This window comes from Amblyraja radiata, chromosome 1 (genome assembly GCF_010909765.2).
Source record: "Amblyraja radiata isolate CabotCenter1 chromosome 1, sAmbRad1.1.pri, whole genome shotgun sequence".
Classification (NCBI taxonomy): Eukaryota; Metazoa; Chordata; class Chondrichthyes; order Rajiformes; family Rajidae; genus Amblyraja; species Amblyraja radiata.
The window spans coordinates 139,813,719-139,831,211 of record NC_045956.1 but is presented as its reverse complement, the minus strand read 5'-3'; the positions used below and the strand labels follow the sequence as shown (position 1 = coordinate 139,831,211).

Sequence of the window (17,493 nt, the reverse complement as noted above, 5' to 3'; positions counted from 1 at the left end):
AAGTCAAAGTAGTGCAACTTTATACAAAGTCTGTTGTAGCTCGTTATTGTGTGTAGAGTATGATTTACAAGTTGATGTGAGGAAGCTGTTCTTGATGTTAGAGATAACAGTTCTTGGACTCCTATACCTCCTTCCCGAAGGTATCAGCAAGTTGAGAATGTGGTTAGGTTGGTGTGGGTCTTTGGTAATATTCGCTGCAGCCTTGAGGAAGCACATCAGTATATTCCTTCGATGGTGGAGAAGTAAATGCATGTGATAGACTGGGTAATGTCCACTCCTTCGGCCATCCATGATCTTGAGCATTCGAGTTACTAAATCCGACCATGTTGCAACATAGAAAAAATAGGTGCAGGAGTAGGCCATTAGGCCCTTCGACCCAGCACCGCCATTCATTATGATCATGGATGATCATCCAGAAACAGGGGCTACGGACTATAACAAATTACCAGATCAGCACCCCTCCCCCGCCCCCAACCGGGAGTGCCGGTACCTCCTCAGCTGATGACCTGAACTCTTTCTATGCACGATTTGAGGCGGGCAACAACACCCCTAGCTCGCTGGCTAACAACAACATTGTCAGCGTGCTGGCTAACGAGGCTGGAGTGAGGTACACCGCTGGGGATGAGCACACATTCTCGGTGTCCGAGCATGACGTGAGCAGGGCTCTCACGCATGTGAACACAAGAAAAGCTGTAGGCCCAGATGGTATATCTGGGTGAGTACTAAAGTCTTGTGCTAATCAGTTAGCTCCAGTATTCACCACAATATTCAACCTCTCCCTGGCCAAGTCCATGGTCCCTACCTGCTTCAAGAGATCCACTATTGTCCCAGCGCCTAAGAATGCCTCTCGAGCCTGCTTGAATGATCGGTGGCCCTCACCTCAGTGGTCATCTAATGCTTCAAAAGGCTAATCAAGGACTACATCTGCGCCTTCCTCCCTCGCACCATGGACCCGCTGCAGTTCACATACCGTCCAAACAGATCCACGGATGATGCGGTCTCCCAGGTTTTGCACACCACTCTCTCTCTCCCACCTTGACAGCTAGAAGGGGGGCTATGTGAAGCTGCTGTTCATTGATTTCAGTTCAGCTTTCAACACCATTGTCCCCACCAGTCTTGCTGATAAGCTGCTGAAACTGGGACTGGACACTCCCCTGTGTGCCTGGGTCCTGGACTTCCTGACCGCCAGGCCCCAGGTGGTCAAGATGGGTAGACATACCTCCAACTCCCTCACCCTGAACACAGGATCCCCCCAGGGTTGCGTCCTCAGCCCCCTACAGTACTCCCTGTACACACATGACTGTGTGGTCAGGTTCAGCTCCAACTCCATCATTATGTTTGCTGATGACACAGGTGGGCCTGATCTCTGATAACGATGAGAAGGCCTACCTGGAGGGGGTGGCTGACCTGGCACTCTGATGTCAGGATAACAGCCTCCTCTTGAATGTGACAAAAACTAAGGAGCTGATTGTGGACTTCAGAAGGGCACAACAACCAAGGAAGTACATGCCACTGGGGGTTAATGGGACTACTGTGGATACGGGTTCTGTTCTGTTGTTTTGCACAATCCCGCGAGCATTGCCACTTTCATTTCACTGTACATCTTGTATGTGTATGTGACAAATCAAGTTGACTTGACTTGACAGTACCTTGTTCCTGCTTTCTCCCCATATCCCTTGATTCCATTAGCCCTAAGAGCTATATCTAACTCTCTCTTGAATACATCCAGTGGATTAGAAACATAGAAAAATAGGTGCAGGAGTAGGATATTCGGCCTTTCGAGCCAGCACCGCCATTCACTATGATCATGGCTGATCATCTAAAATCAGTACCCCATTCCTGCTTTTTCCCCATATCCCTTGATTTGTTTAGCCGGAAGAGCTAAATCTAACTCTCTCTTGAAAACATCCAGTGAATTAGCGTCCACTGCCTTCTGTGGCAGAGAATTCCACAGATTCACAACTCTCTGGGTGAAACTTTTTTTTCCTCAACTCCATCCTAAATGGCCTGCACCTTATTCTGTGACCTCTGGTTCTGGACTCTCCCAACATCGGGAACATTTTTCCTGCATCTAGACTATCCAACCCTTTAAGAATTGTAAATGTTTCTAAGATATCCTCTCATCCTTCTAAATTCCAGTGAATACAAGCTCATTCGACCCATTCTTTCATCATATGTCAGTCCTGCCATACCAGGAATTAACCTGGTGATCCTACACTGCACTCCCTCAATAGCAATAATGTCATTCTTCAAATTAGGAGACCAAAATTGCTCACAATACTCCCAAGTGTGGTCTCACCAGAGCCCTGAATAACTCCTGAACGCAAATCCTCTAGCAATAAAGGACAACATGCCATTAGCTTCATTCACTGCCTGCTGTACCTGCATGCTTACCTTCAGTGACTGATGTGCAAGCACACTGAGGTCTTGTTGCGCCTCCCCTTTTCCTAATCTGACACCATTCAAATAATAATCTGCTTTCCTGTTGTTCCCATCAACGTGGATAACCTCACATTTATCCACATTTTACTGCATCTGCTATGCTTCTGCCTACTCACACAACTTGTCCAAGTCACCCTGCAGCCACATAGCATCCTCATCGCAGCTCTCACTGCCACCAGCTTTGTGTCATCCACAAAATTGGAGATGTCACATTTAATTCCCTTGTCTAAATCGTTAATATACATTGTAAATAATGGGCCCAGCACCGAGCCTCGCGGCACCATTAGTTACTACCTGCCATTCTGAAATGAACCCGTTAATTCCTACTCTGCTTCCTGCCTGCCAACCAGTTCTCTATCCATGTCAATATCCATACCATGTCTTAGATTTTGGACACTAATCTCTTGTGTGGAACCTTGTGAAAGGCTTTTTTGAAAGTCCAGATACACCACATACACTGGCTCTCCCTTATCCATTTTACTTGGTACATCCATTAAAAGATCCAGATTTGCCTCCACTGCCTTTGGTGGCAGATAATTCCCCAGATTCAGAACTCTCTGGGTGAAAACGTTTTTCCTCATCTCAGTCCTAAGTGGCCTACCCCTTAACTGCGACCCCTGGTTCTGGACTCCCCCAACACGAGGAACATTTTTCCTGCATCTAGCCTGTCCAATCCCTTAAGAATTTTATGTTTTTATAAGATCCCCTATCTTCCTTCTTAATTCCAGTGGATATAAACCCAGTCAATCCATTATTTCATCATATGTCAGTCCCGCCATCCTGGGAGTTAACCTGGTGAACCTACTCTGCACTCCCTCAATAGCACGAATGTCTTTCTTCAAATTAGGAGACCGAAGCTGCACACAATACTGCAGGTGTGCTCTCACCAGGGCCCTGTACAACTGCAGTAGGACTTCCTTGCTCCTATACTCGAGTCCTCTTCTATGAAGGCCATCATGCCATTTGCTTTCTTTACTGCCTGCTGTACCTGCATGCTTACTTACAGTATCTTCTCCATTCACCTCTAAAAGTTCATTAGAGTAGTCAATGACATACCAAATCTCCTCAACCTTCTAAGGAAGTAGAGGTATTGATGAGTTTTTACGATAGCATCAATGTTTTTATTTTTTTTTGTGTTCTTTTGCCCTGTTTGAGTTCATTTTTGGTTTATTGTGTATGTGTGTGGGTGGGGGGGGGAGTAAACATGGTTTCGGTCTCTTATTTCGGGGGGATGCGACTTCTCTTGTCGTATCCCCCGTCTCCGTCTCCGCCTGCACCGAGGCCTAATAGTGGAGCTGGCGGCCTCGGAGCTGCGGCAGTGGCGACCCGACCCCGGTGCGGGCAGCGGCTGCGGCGACCCGACCCCGGCGCGGGCAGCGACTGCGGCAGCAGCCACCAGACCTCGGAGCGGGCAGCGGCAGCGGCAGCAGCGATCCGACCTCGGAGGACCGGCCGCGGGCCCGGTGGACGACATCGTCGGGAGCTCGCAGGTTGGTGGCCTGTTCTACGGAGCTCCCGCGACAACAGCTGTGTCCTCTGGACTGGAGGGCCACAACTTCGGCGGCTTCGACCACCCCGGGCCGCGGAGCTGAACCGGCCCGTTCGCGGAGCTTGGATTCAGCCGCGGGACTGACATTACTTACCATCGCCCGGCGGGGTCACAACATCGGAAGCCTGGATCGCCTCGGCGCAGAGGGAGAATAAGAAGGAAAGAGACAAAAACTTAAGACTTTTGCCTTCCATCACAGTGAGGAGTATTCAACTCACTGTGGTGGATGTTAATTTGTGTTTTTTGTGTGTGTTTTTGCCATTTTTTACTATATGTAGGATTGCAAGGCAACAAAATTTCGTTCAGACCGCAAGGTCTGAATGACAATAAAGGCTACTTTACTTTACTTTACTTATGTGCTGAACCTAGGTCAAAACATCAGAGGTGTGAACGCCAAGAACGTGAAGCTGTTGACTCAACCAATGCCCTGCCGATGCAGGCTTCCTGAAGTCATCATCCAGATCTTCGGTCTTGTTTACGTTAAGAGCAAATGTGTTGTTCTGGCACCACACCTGTATTCTGACTCATCCTTACCCAAAATGTATCTAACAATGGTGGCATCATTGGCAAATTTAAAGATGGAATCGGAGCTGTCTCTGAGTATGGTCATGTGCATAGAGAGTGAGGCCTAATAGCTGAGTCAGTAACACAGATGGGTCCCTTCGATAACTAACTGCTACTTCTATATCACGGAGGCAAATTTGATAGTGAGACCAGGATGTTGCTACATGTGCAAATAGGAGATGAGGTGTTGTTCTTCAAGCTTGCATTGGATCTTGATGCAGGAGGCCACAGATGTAAGTTGCAGTGAACAAGAACTTTAAAACGAGTTGCCTTCTTCAGATCAAAGCAGTACCTTAAGAATCTCTTAAACTGCAGATGTTGGAATCTTGCCTAGAACACAATCCAAAGTGCTGGAGTCACTCAACGCATCAGTCAGCAGAGAGCATGGGTAGGCGACGTATCAGATCAGGACCCTTCTTTTGATTCTGGGACTGACTATGGGATCTGAAGAAAGGTCCTGACCTGAAATGTCACCATCCACGTCCACCAGGAATATGCTGTCTGATCTGCAGAGTTACTCCAGCACTTTGTTTTACAAAGAGATCTCGCATGGACTCAAGTTATGCCTGTCTGCCTTGTGGAACAATATTTGTTTTAGTTGCCTTTCTCAGCCAACTCTTTGGTTTGTTTGCAATTGCATTAATACTGCTTCCTGTATCTATACGGGAAAGTTTTATTACATTTGGTACTAATTTCCACCCTGCTTCTATCTTTACAATATCCCCTTTCTGGGTCTGTCATCCACAACAATCTTAACTATACTTCCACCCATTTGTCTCCTGTAAGGAGCTGAGTTTAATTTATTGTCACGTGCACAGAGGTACAGTGAAAACTTTTGTGTCATTCCATTCGTCCAGGTCCCTGTGATGAGACAGTCCACATTTGTCTCTGAAATATCTTCTTCCTTGAACAGTGGCCTTCCCACTATTACAGTGGACAGAGCCCTTGACCATTTCATATTTATTTCCATATTTCTGCTATCATCCCTTCTTGTGGAAGGGCAAGGATTGAGTTGTCCTTTAACTCTTCCATCCCACAAACTAACCGATTCAACGGATCCTCTTTTACAATTTTTGCTAGCTCCAACACAATTCGTGTTTATTATCTGTACCAATTAACCACTCCTGTCCTAATGGACTTTCCCAAGCAACTGCAGAAGACCAACATGTGTCCTTCCCCCTCTTTTCTTTCCACATCCAGGCAATTGAGCTGCCTTTCCTGTGAAGCATGTTTGCCAATCTAGTTTACACATCTTGTTTAAAATGAGAGCATGAGCACAAATTTGGGTGTTTGCTTTATTGCGTGCTGCATTCAAGTTGGTAGATGCAATATTGCTACTTTAATTCTCCATTCCATTCTTACTCTGACCTATTTGTTTGTAGCCTCCTGCGCTGCTATAGTAAGACCCATATGCAGTCTCAAGGAATAGCTCTTCATCTTTTGTCTGGATATGTTGAAGGCTTCTGGACTCAACAGCGAATTTTTCAACTTTCCAAATCTTGCTGCTTCAGTTTGTCAGGACTGGTAATTTTTGTGTAAGTCTATGATACTGGCACAGTTTTTTCCATGACCATATCCAGGCTTGTGATTTGCATTAAATGACACTCCTTTGTTATCCTCTAACCTTCCCATTGACAACGTAGCCTTATGGGGCTGTCCCACTGTACGAGCTAATTCAAGAGTTCTCCCGAGTTTCCCCTGATTCAAACTCGGAGAATTATGGTAATAGCCGCTCGTAGGTACTCGGGGCTCTCGTGGACATTTTTCAACAGGTTGAAAAGTCTTCACGAACTTACCGTTTTTCCCGAGTACCTGCCGTTAGTGTTACGAGCTGCTAAGAGACGTGCCGAGCTCCGATGTACCCGCTACGTACATTCTACGTACTTACCACGAGTTTGATTATTTTTTTAAACTTGGGAGAGCTCTTGAATTGGCTCGTACAGTGGGACAGCCCCTTTAACCTATTGCAAATGTTTCCCTCAGTTTAAACATCCTTTTCCACCATCTCTATGACTTGAAACACTTTCCCCTTTCCCACTTTTACATTAATTGTTTCTTTAAAATAATTGTTGGCTTTATGGTTCCTAATAGATGTATTGCAATACAGTACTCGTATTATTTTCTGAATAAATATGGTTATATATTTTTCAAACTGTATTGGTGGAATTTTTTTTGGTCAATCAGTGTTCACTGTAAATAAAAATGAAGTGAGAAACAATGTTATAAATAGTTACAATTTTGTGCATCTAAAAGCAGTGAAAGTGTATTTGCTGATATTTAAATGCAGTTAGTTTCTTTTTTTCTCCCTTAAATGCTTTAGGCTGTTGTGTTAATGTTGTCATGTTACAGTCACATGAGACATTGGTGAGACTATTTTGAGCACTATGTGAAGTTCTGGTTACCCAACTAAAGAAAGGATATGATTCATCTGGAAAGGGGACAGAAAAGATGAACAAGGATGTTAGCAGGACTTTAGTTATAGGAGAGACTGGGTAAGATGGGGGTTTTTACCCTAGACTCTATGGTTCCGGGGCACACTAGGCACCGCAGCCGCTGCAACTGCACTTTTATATCGGTGAATCAGCACCCACCAATCCAACTAACCTTTTGCCCAGTTCGTGGGATTATATCAGTTCCGATTTTTTGTATCAGCCAACTGGATTGCTAGGAGCATTAAAGCAAGTCTTTATTTCGTTGGCCAACAGTATTAAACAGTCTAAAGAAGTCTAGATGACAGGAAAAAAAAATACACCTGTGGGCCGGATGATTTCGCGTTATGGGCCGAATTAGGCCCGTGGGTCGTAGGTTGCCGACCGCTGTCCTAGAGCGTAAGAGGCTGAGAGATAACCTAATTGAAGTAGATAAAATCATGAGGGACATCGATGAGGTGAATGCTCAGAAATGTTCTGCACAGTTGGGAGTTTAAAACTGGAGGGAATAGATTTACGGTGAGATGGGAAAGAATTGAGAGATCTGAGGGGCACTACTTGTTCATACAGGGTGGTAGGTATATAACAGTCTACCAGATGAAGTGATAGAGCAGAGTGCAATTTCAACGTTTAAAAGACATTTAGATACATCGATAGGAAAGGTTTATAAGAATGTTGGCCAAACGTAGATAAATGGGAGCTAATTATAGAGTGCTGGAGGAACTCAATGGGTCAGGCAGCATCTGTGCAGGGATTGGACAAATTACGTTTTGGGTCAGACCCTTCAGGTGTATGCAGTGGTGGAGAGGATTTGGGGACAAAGCTGGAACAAAAAGTAGGGATGTGGCAAAGCCTGGCAAATAATAGGTGACGTAGGTGAGGGGGTGATTGGCAGATGGATGGAGATAGAAAACAGGATTAGCTTGGATAGTCAATGTAGTCGACACGGACAAGTTGGGCATAAGGACCTGTTTCTCTGCTGTATAACTCTGATTCTCATATGCCTAACAAAATTTAATCCAATCCTTTTCTTGATTAGATTAAGTGTTATCTTTATTCTTAATCCTCACAGCAGTGGGAAATTAACGTTTGATACCTAGGAACTACAATTGAAAGTTGATGGGAGAAAATTGTTAATGATACATGGACTACAGAATGAAATGTTCTTTAACGTCTTAGCGCTGGGTATTTGGGTATTTCCCTATTCTTGCTGACAGCATTAAGAGAATGACGAAAGTGCACACCTTCCATATTTCCTCTGGATTCTGGATTTTATATTATAAATTTTCAGTAGGAGGGACTTAAACCATTAAACAGCTAAACTGAGGATGTAACTTCAATTAATGATTGTTACTTGTAGGCTGTCATGGAGTCAGAGTTAAAGTTTGATACTGATGGAGATGGACTTATTGAAAATTCTGGCTATGCAGACCAGACATATGATGGATGGGCTGTAACAGGACCTAGGTAGGAAAAATGTTTGTCATTTATTATTATTTAAAACCAATAAATCTGTTGTATAATTAAAATGTATGCTTTCATTCAGATTTTCAGATTATTCTCTTCCATTGGTGTAATAATTTTTCTTAGACATGCAATCTCCTCTGAATTTGGCTGTTTCTTTCAATGATGATAATAAGCATTTGTAAACATTGCGGTGTTTTAACACAGTAACATTTCCCAAAACGGTTTGCAAGAGAGTGATGATAAAAATGTTAAGACAATTAAGCTAGTAGATGTGCTGATTGCTCAATAAACTGAATCATGATCTTCATTGCTTCATGACTGCGTTAGTTTATGCTGTTAGATTTCGGATATGAACTTTGATTTGGTATGTTATACACCAATTCATTGCATTATCACATCTGTTTTTAAAAACCTGATCAACTTGATAGTTTTGAGTGTAAAGTGAAATTTAACTTTGATTAAAACTATACTCTAGGAGCTGGAAATTTGAAATACGGAGAAAAAATTTGCAAATACTCAGCACGTCAAGCAGCATCCGCAGGAAAAGAAATAGTCAACATTTAAGATCGATTAATTTTTTTCATCTAAACTAATCATTGACCTGAAATCTTAACCATTTCTTTTCCCCACATGCTGCCAAACGTGCGTTGTATTTTCTTTTTTTTTTTGCTTCCTTTTTTGATTCTAGCTATTGATATGCATGTCCATTAAACTAATTTTATTTTGGGTAGTTCTGTAAGGAAACCATGTCCCTACTCTTTAAATAATTTACCTCTTACACACAATGTAGCGCCTACTGTGGAGGGCTCTGGCTGGCATCTGTCTGTGCTATGTGCAAAATGGCGGAGATCCTGAAAAAAGATGATGAATACAAAAAATACCAAGATATACTAAAAAGAGGGAAAGAAGCATTTGAGAGGTTATTATGGAATGGTAAGCTTTAATAGTGAACTGAGCTATCAGATTTTTCTTGGAGATTTCATTTTTTTCTGAAAAATTACTTTCAACCAATCACTTCATTAGTCAGAGGTGCAGATTTAGGCCATTTGGCCCATCGAGTCTACTCAGCCATTTAATCATGGCTGATCTATCTTTCCCTTTCAACTCTTCTGCTTTCTCCCTGTAATTTTGACACCTGTACTAATCAAGATCCTGTCAATCTCTGCTTTAAAATATCCAAGAACTTGGCCTCTACAGCCATCTGTGGCAATGAAGGAATATTATTAATTGGGAAATCACTGGCAGCGCATGTTCAGCAACTTTTAAGCTAGCATATTTGCATGGGATTTCCAAACTTGCTGTTATTTATAGTAGTAAATACCAACATTTAAGTGCAGGATAGCTAGCAACAATCTGTCCAGAATTGTCTGAAGTGGCATTCTTTATGTTTGATCTCCAACTGAATATGAATTTTGGAAATCTTTTAGGTAAATACTACAATTATGACAGCAGTAAAAAGTGCTATTCAAACAGTGTGATGTCAGACCAGTGTGCTGGACAGTGGTTTGTACGTGCCTGTGGCCTGGGAGATGGTGAATATGAGGTAATTTTATTGAACTTGGTCATTTCAAAGTTGATTAGTACAATTAAAATTCTAAATGTTTAATTGAGGATAAATGTAACTGCTCGGTTTCTTTGCCATAATAGTGTTTTGGAACATTTGATTATTCAGCTCTTCTTTGGTATTTATCCACACAAATTTCTGCTGCTTCATATTGAATGTCACTGAAAAATGTAAATATGAATTATTGACAGCATATGGTTTAAGACATGTAATTAACCTGAATGTTCTATATGCGCATAATTAACATTATTGACCTCCATTGTTTCATTTTGAGTTTCATTAGCTCTATTGTCTTTAAATACTAAATAAAAATGTGTCATTCCATCTGAATGATATTAAAACTGCAACACTTCAGTAAACTTCAAGATGGTAAAAAAGTTTAATGGAAAGTAAAAAGCATGTAGATTCAGATGAACTTAAATTAAAACTATATTGTACTGATCTCTGCTTTTGACTGGGATAGTGCCGTAGTGGTAGAGCTGCTACCTTACAGTGCCAGAGACCCGGGTTTGATCTTGAATACGGGTACTGTCTGTACAGAGTTTGTACGTTCTCCTTCTGACGGCGTGGGTTTTCTTGTGTGCTCTGATTTCCTCCCATACTCCAAACATGTACAGGTTTTTCAGTTCATTGGCTGTGTAGGATAGTATTAGTGCATGGGGTGATCTCTGGTCGGCGCAAACACGTTGAGCTGAAGGCCCTGTTTCCGCACTGTATCTCTAAAGTCTCTGCAGTGTCTTTAATTTATTTTAAATTTTGTACAGTATGTAAAATCTGTAAAAAATGTGTTGCATTTTTAAGGGCCTTTTGGGCAGGAAATGGAGTGATACAGACCACGTGCAGGCAGCTGATTTCATAAAACCTGTCAGTGAGCGGTGAAATCCAAATCTGAACACAAATTCCGAGTTGGTTACATTTTAATTGATTATCTCAGCTGATTAGGATAAAAATAATGAGAATCTGAAGGATTTGCATCTGAACTATTTTGCTTTATATTTGCAGGTATTTCCAAAATCTCATATACAATGTGCACTAAAGACTATTTTTGAATTAAATGTAATGAGTTTTGCTAATGGATTAATGGGAGCAGTGAATGGAATGCGACCTGATGGTACAATTGACACATCCAGTGTCCAGTCAGATGAAGTTTGGACAGGAGTGGTCTATGGTCTGGCAGCCACAATGATACAAGAGGTGAGTTGTTAAAATATAATTTTGAACTTGTGGTTACGCACATTATTCCTGTAAAATGTTTATATTGTTGAGTTTTGGACTAAAATAATTAACTGGAAATGGTGGAATGTGAAAGAGCTGGGGATACTCACTGGATCAGGCAGGATATGTGGAAAGTAATTGTTATTTTTGTTGATCCTCCATCTCTTCATCAGTTGTGGTGAAGAGTCGCCCCTTCACAGATCTCCAACATTTAAAAAAAAAAAAATATTCTGCTTGTTTATAACTGAGGAAATGTTTGCATGTTTGAGTTTCAAGATTTACAGTGTATAGTGAACTACACTGGTAGTTTGAAAATAGTGTTCATTTGAGCATATTGGCTTTGAGCATATTTTAGTTACAAATTATACCTATTGGCAGAGGCGGACTGGGTCTAAAAATATTGGTTGCCAGGAGACAAAGGGGGCCACCCACAACTACAATGCTATCATTTAACAGGGGCCCACTTGCCATCACTTGCTATCACTTCATCAGGGGCCTACTTGCCTTCGGGCAAGCTGACACCCTGGCCAGTCCGCCACTGCCTATTAGACCTACTTTCATTAATCTCCATTTCATCCAAATCCTTTAATGGAAATTGCCACAATTTAGAAATGAGTGATTGCAAGATATTAGTCACATTTTGAATGTCATGCTGATCAAACATCTTACTGGAGGTCTACTTGGAAGATGAAGCCTAATTGAAATCCACAGTTTTATATGAATGTATGCATACGCTTGTTTTAAATTTATACTGGACTTGTGTAGTTTCGTGGCTGCTGAAATCTTCCACAGGTAATCCTGGAATTCATATGAACAAATTTAATGCAAGTAATCGCCCAAAGCAAATGTCAAATTAATACTTCCCAGTGCTGCTGCAATTTTATTTTGCCTGCACACCATCCAGAAACACCTTGTAAATGCTAGAAACTTCCTAAAGCATTTGTCTGACTTTCTTTGAAACTCTTCTAAATCTTTTTCATTATAGCTGTCATCCGTGCCACCTACAAAGTCGCCTTGCATAGGTACAATGAAGAGAACATATACAGAGTAGGAATTAATTATAGTGGGATAAATTGAAGGAATGTCAAGAATAAGGGGTGAATGGCCAGAGAGGACAGAAGTGATAATGGAGAGTATCAATAATTAGATCCATAAGCAGTTTAAAGGATAGGTGAATGTGAAGTGTATTCATGTGCATGTTAATTTTTTTGGAAGAACTTCATGGTGTTGAAATGGTGCCAATAGTTTTGAATGATTTAATTAGTAGTTCTGACATATCTCATGCATGTACTTGGGGCATTGTCATGAATAATCCATGCAGCAAGCCATATTTTGATTGAAAAAATCTAGTTGGAATTTACACTTGTGGTTTTCGGGGAAGGACAAAATTAGATGGCGCTTTCTCTTGCAGTGCAACATAGAAATGCCAATCATGTCATTGAAATGGGATTCAAATATGAAAAACATGCACAAAAATCTTTCCAAAACTTGTTTATGTTGAAAATATTAACCCAAAGATAAACCTAACATAAGAGCACAAATTTGCATTTTACTTTGTATATCATTGAAATCCCTATGGTATATTTGGAAGAATGAGGAAACTTTGAACAATATCCACACTATTTTGATAAAGGCTAATGCATTATAAATTTTTTTTCTGGGGATTACAGGGGCTTGTCAATGAAGGTTTCAAAACTGCAGAAGGTGCCTACAGGACAGTGTGGGAACGGCTTGGCATGGCTTTTCAGACCCCAGAAGCTTACTGCAAGAAGAACGTTTATCGTTCGCTGGCATATATGAGACCGTTAAGCATTTGGAGTATGCAATTAGCACTAAACAAAATACATAACTGAGTCAACTGATCCTTTAGTTATCTTTTGATGATATTGGTCATTTTTAGGCCATTTCTTATTGTATTCTTTTGCTTTGTTCATTCAGTAATGTACCACTGCTCCCAACTGCAATTTTGGATGTGTTCCATATACCATTATTATTGTTTTAAATGTATTCATGAATGTATTTAAAACATGTATATTCCTTTTTGTTGCTTAATTCCAAGAATAATTTTGAGTAATAATTCATTGAGGAGCATGCATGATTATCTAGCTTTCAACTATATCAATTAATATCCTTAAAAATACATAATTGACCCTTTATACTTAAGCATTGGTATATCCAGTAAAATAGAATGGCTGAACAATAAAAATTGTAATGCAGGGAAACTGACATGTTAACATATTCAAATCTATAGAAAATCCTCCGATTTACTGTGGCTCTGTATTTACCATGAGAATTGGCCTTTCAGTCAGCCATGATAGTTGTTAATGTTAATGCAAAAGTCATGATTATTTTGGCACAGAACAATTATTATTGTAGAGTGGCAGGTTAATATTTAAACGTTGTTTGCTTTCAGGCCTAAAGTGTCAATGATTCCTGATTCAGATCAATAAATTATTAAATTTGCTAATATTTTTAATCCAGATTTCAAATTTCATTTCTGGTAAGATTTGCTTTGATTGCAATGTCAAAATTGAAAAATATAGTATCTATGAATATGTACGGTCATGAACAGCATATTTGCACATTTATTTATATAATCAGTCAAAATTGGGAAATTTTCCAAATAGTTGTGAATATATTGATTTAAAGTATTTCTGCTTGTATTCCTAGTGTAACTGAAACAAAGAGGCTTAAATAAGGCACTTCTATTCGGGTTAATTTTAGAAATACTTTTGTGTACATAGCAAATATTTAACACCAAATGAATTGTCTGATTTAAATCCACAAAGAATAAAATGATCTGTACATTTTGACTGTTTGCAAATTGTTTGTAGGATTTTTTTGTCGACTTAAACTTGAATACAGTTGAGTAAATAATAATTTAGAACAAAGTGTCGAAAAAGTTGTTATTATTTACTGGTTGTTTAGTATTTATTTACTCTTGTATAAAACAGTTACAAATCTCATTTAATTGAATCTGAAGTGCAAGGATTTCAGGGGTTTAAATGCAAATCGGTAATCATTTCCCTTTCCCATCCGTGGGAACCACTCCTTCTGCAACACCTTGGTTCACTTATCCCTTCCCACCACCTCCCAGGTACGTTCCCCTGCAGGATATTGCAACGCCTGTCCTTATACCTCCTCCTTAAACTCCATCCAGGGACCCCGACAGTCCTCCCGTGTTAGACAGAGGTTCACATGTACTGGAGAAGGATCTTGACCCGAAACGTCACCCATTGCTGCTCTCCAGAGATGCTGTCTGTCCCGCTGAGTTACTTCAGCATTTTGTGTCCTATCTTCAGTGTAAACCAGTATCTGCAGTTCCTTCCTTCACATGTTCCACCTCTTAACTGCATCTAAGTTCGTTACATTTATTGTCACATGTACCAATCAGTGCAGTGAGATTTGAGTTACCATACAGCCATACAAATAAAAATAGCACAATACACGATAGAATTTAACATTAACATCCCCACACAGTTGAATCAACGTTTCCCATGATACTAGAAGAAACTAAAGCTTAAGAAAGCATACCACCAGATTCAGAAACAGTATACTGTCCGCTTCTCTGGCCTACCTCATTGTGAACATGAGAGATCGTCTCTGGAATTGTCATTTTAGTGCTGAACCCCATATTCTACACTTTCTCTTTGGTCTCTACCTATTGTACTTGAGTTTAACTGATTGGATAGCATACAAAAACAAAGCGTTGCACCATACCTACAAGATACATTTATTTGTCACATGTACCGATTTGTACAGTGAAATGTGTGGTCGCCATACAGCCATATGAATAATAGACCACAGAACACGATAGACTTTAACGCAGACATCCCCACACAGCGGGATCAAAGTTTCCCACTGTGAGGGAAGGCTCCAAAATTCAGTCATCCTCCTCTGTTGTTCTCCCGTGGTCGGGGGGCTCCTGAACCCCCTACTGTCGCCGCTACGTGCGGCCCGTTGTTCAGGCCCGCTTGCCGGGGTGATGGAAGTCCAACGTCTGGACTGGAGGACATCCGAGTTGGCCACCTCCTACCGGAGTCCGCAGCTCCCGAAGTCCACAGGCCGCGCTGGGCGGAGGTTCAACGCTGGCGGCCCTCGGTAAAGGGCCCCAGGACTCCGCTATGTTGAAGTCAGCGCCTCCTGCGCTGGAAGCGCTACGAACCACAGCTCCGATGTTAAAGTAGCAGGCCCAACACCCCGGAGCTTCAACGGCGATCCAGGTAAGCAATCGCCCGCTCCGCGATGTATCCAGCGCTGCGCCGTCGCTGCTGAAGCTCTGGTCCGGGTCCCCGGCAGGAAAGGCCGCTCCAATCCAGGTGGTAGGCTACGAGGAGTTTGGCGAGGACGTGACTCGGAGAATAGTCGCGTCCTCGCCAGGAAGTGACTGGGAAACGGTTTCCCCCTTACCCTACCCCCCTCCCCCACATAGAAAAGCTAAAGAAATCTCCAAAACAAACTTGTAAAGCTGACTAATTTTTTTTTTAAAAGACAGAAAAACAGACAGACTGCAGGCAGAGGCTGCCATCAATGCGGCGCCCCTAGTGGCCTTGGTAACATGACAATAATAAACCTAACTCTGAGGATTTATGTAGGAAGGAACGGCAGATGCTCGTATACACCAAAGAAAGACACAAAATGCTGGAGGAACTCCGACTATACTCTTGAGTATTTAAACTGACAGGGAGAACCATCAATGACGTGAAATAACAGCTAAATCGGGCTCCAGCTGCATTTGGAGCATTATGTGCCATTCTGGTGGCTTTGGAGTGGGTGCAGAAGAGGTTTACCAAAATGATGCCTGCATTTGAGGATATAAACTACAAGGAGTGGTTAGATGGAGGTGGATTAAACTGTTGTAGTTGCTTTCCCTGCGCAGGGTGTCACACTGGAGACCGGCTAATCGTTACCAAGAAGATCGGACTGTTAAGGGAGAACTCAGCGGGTCAGGCATCATATGTGGAGAAACATGGGTTTCTGACAATGGACACAAAATGTTGGAGTAACTAGTGGGACAGACAGCATCTCTGGATGGAAGATAGACACAAAATACTGGAGCAGCTCAGCAGGACAGGCATCATATCTGGGGAGAAGGAATGGGTGATGTTTTGGGTCTAGACCTTTCAGACTGATGTCGGGAATGGGGGGACAAAGATAGAATGTAGCGGAGACAATAAGGCTTGTGGGAGAACTGTGAAGGGGGAGTGGATAGAGAGGGGGAAAGCAAGGGCTATTTGAAGTTGGAGAAGTCAATGTTCATTGGGTGTAAACTACCCAAGCGAAATATGAGATGCTGTTCCTCCAATTTGTGCTGGGCCTCACTCAGGATAGAAAGGTCAGATTGGGAATGGGAGAGGGAGCAAATCGGGTTAGTTCAGTTGGACTGAGCCGAAACGATCGCCGAGCCTACGCTTGATCTCGCCGATGTAGAGAAGTTTACACCTGGAACAGCGGATGCAGTAGAGGTTGGAGGAGATGCAAGTGATCCTCTGCTCACCTGGAAAGACTGTTTGGGCCCTTTGGTGAAGGGGAAGGTAAAGGGACAGGTTTTGCATCTCCTGCGGTTGCAGGTGAAAGTACCTGGGGAAGGATTGGTTTGGGTGGGACAGGACAGGTTGACCTGGGCGTTGCGGAGAGAACGGACTCTGCGGGTGGAGATGGGAAGATGTGGCCAGTAGGAGATGGCGAAGAAGCTGTATGCGACGGCTGATGGGGTGGAAGGTGAGGACAAGAGAGACTCTGCCCTTGTTACGAGTGGGGGAGTAAGATCAGAGCTGCGGGATATCGAGGAGACCCTGGTGAGAGCCTCATCTATAATGGAAAAGAGGAGAATCCCCGTTCCCTAAAGAATGAAAACATATCTCATAGATAGAAGGAATGGGTGATGTTTCGGGTCGAGACCCTTCTTGAGAGTCAGGGGAGACGGAGACGGTGCAAAAACGAAAGGTCAGAAGGGACGAGATCAAGGAAAATGTAAATAGATTATTGTCAGCTCGGGGAAGTTGACAATGAAGCATACAAAGATAAGATTTCATCAGGACAGTCAGATTGGTCGTTAAACTAGGATGGGGAGGGTTACTTGAAGTTATAGATGACGTTGCGGGTCGGGGCAGCAGAGACGCCGCCTCCACCCGCGGTGGCGACCAGGCGCATGCGCACAGGATGGCGGGCGGGTCGGCGTCACCGTCTCCACGGCAACCCCGGGAGGCAGCCCTGACCAATAGGGCGGCTCCGCGAGGTCACGTGTAGCGGCAAGGGCAGCG

The 17,493-nt window shown here is 42.5% G+C and overlaps 1 protein-coding gene across 1 annotated transcript in view; it reads left to right on the top strand.

Moving 5' to 3' along the window:
• The window catches only part of gba2 (glucosylceramidase beta 2), a 59,424-nt gene extending 45,310 nt beyond the window's left edge, over positions 1–14,114 (top strand). Inside the window, exons 14-18 of the mRNA XM_033031514.1 lie at positions 8,345–8,451; positions 9,242–9,384; positions 9,879–9,994; positions 11,018–11,209; positions 12,901–14,114. Of these exons, the coding sequence (XP_032887405.1) occupies positions 8,345–8,451; positions 9,242–9,384; positions 9,879–9,994; positions 11,018–11,209; positions 12,901–13,083 (741 nt within the window). The 3' untranslated portion in view covers positions 13,084–14,114. The remainder of the gene's footprint in view (positions 1–8,344; positions 8,452–9,241; positions 9,385–9,878; positions 9,995–11,017; positions 11,210–12,900) is intronic.
• Positions 14,115–17,493: the final 3,379 nt, after the last annotated feature.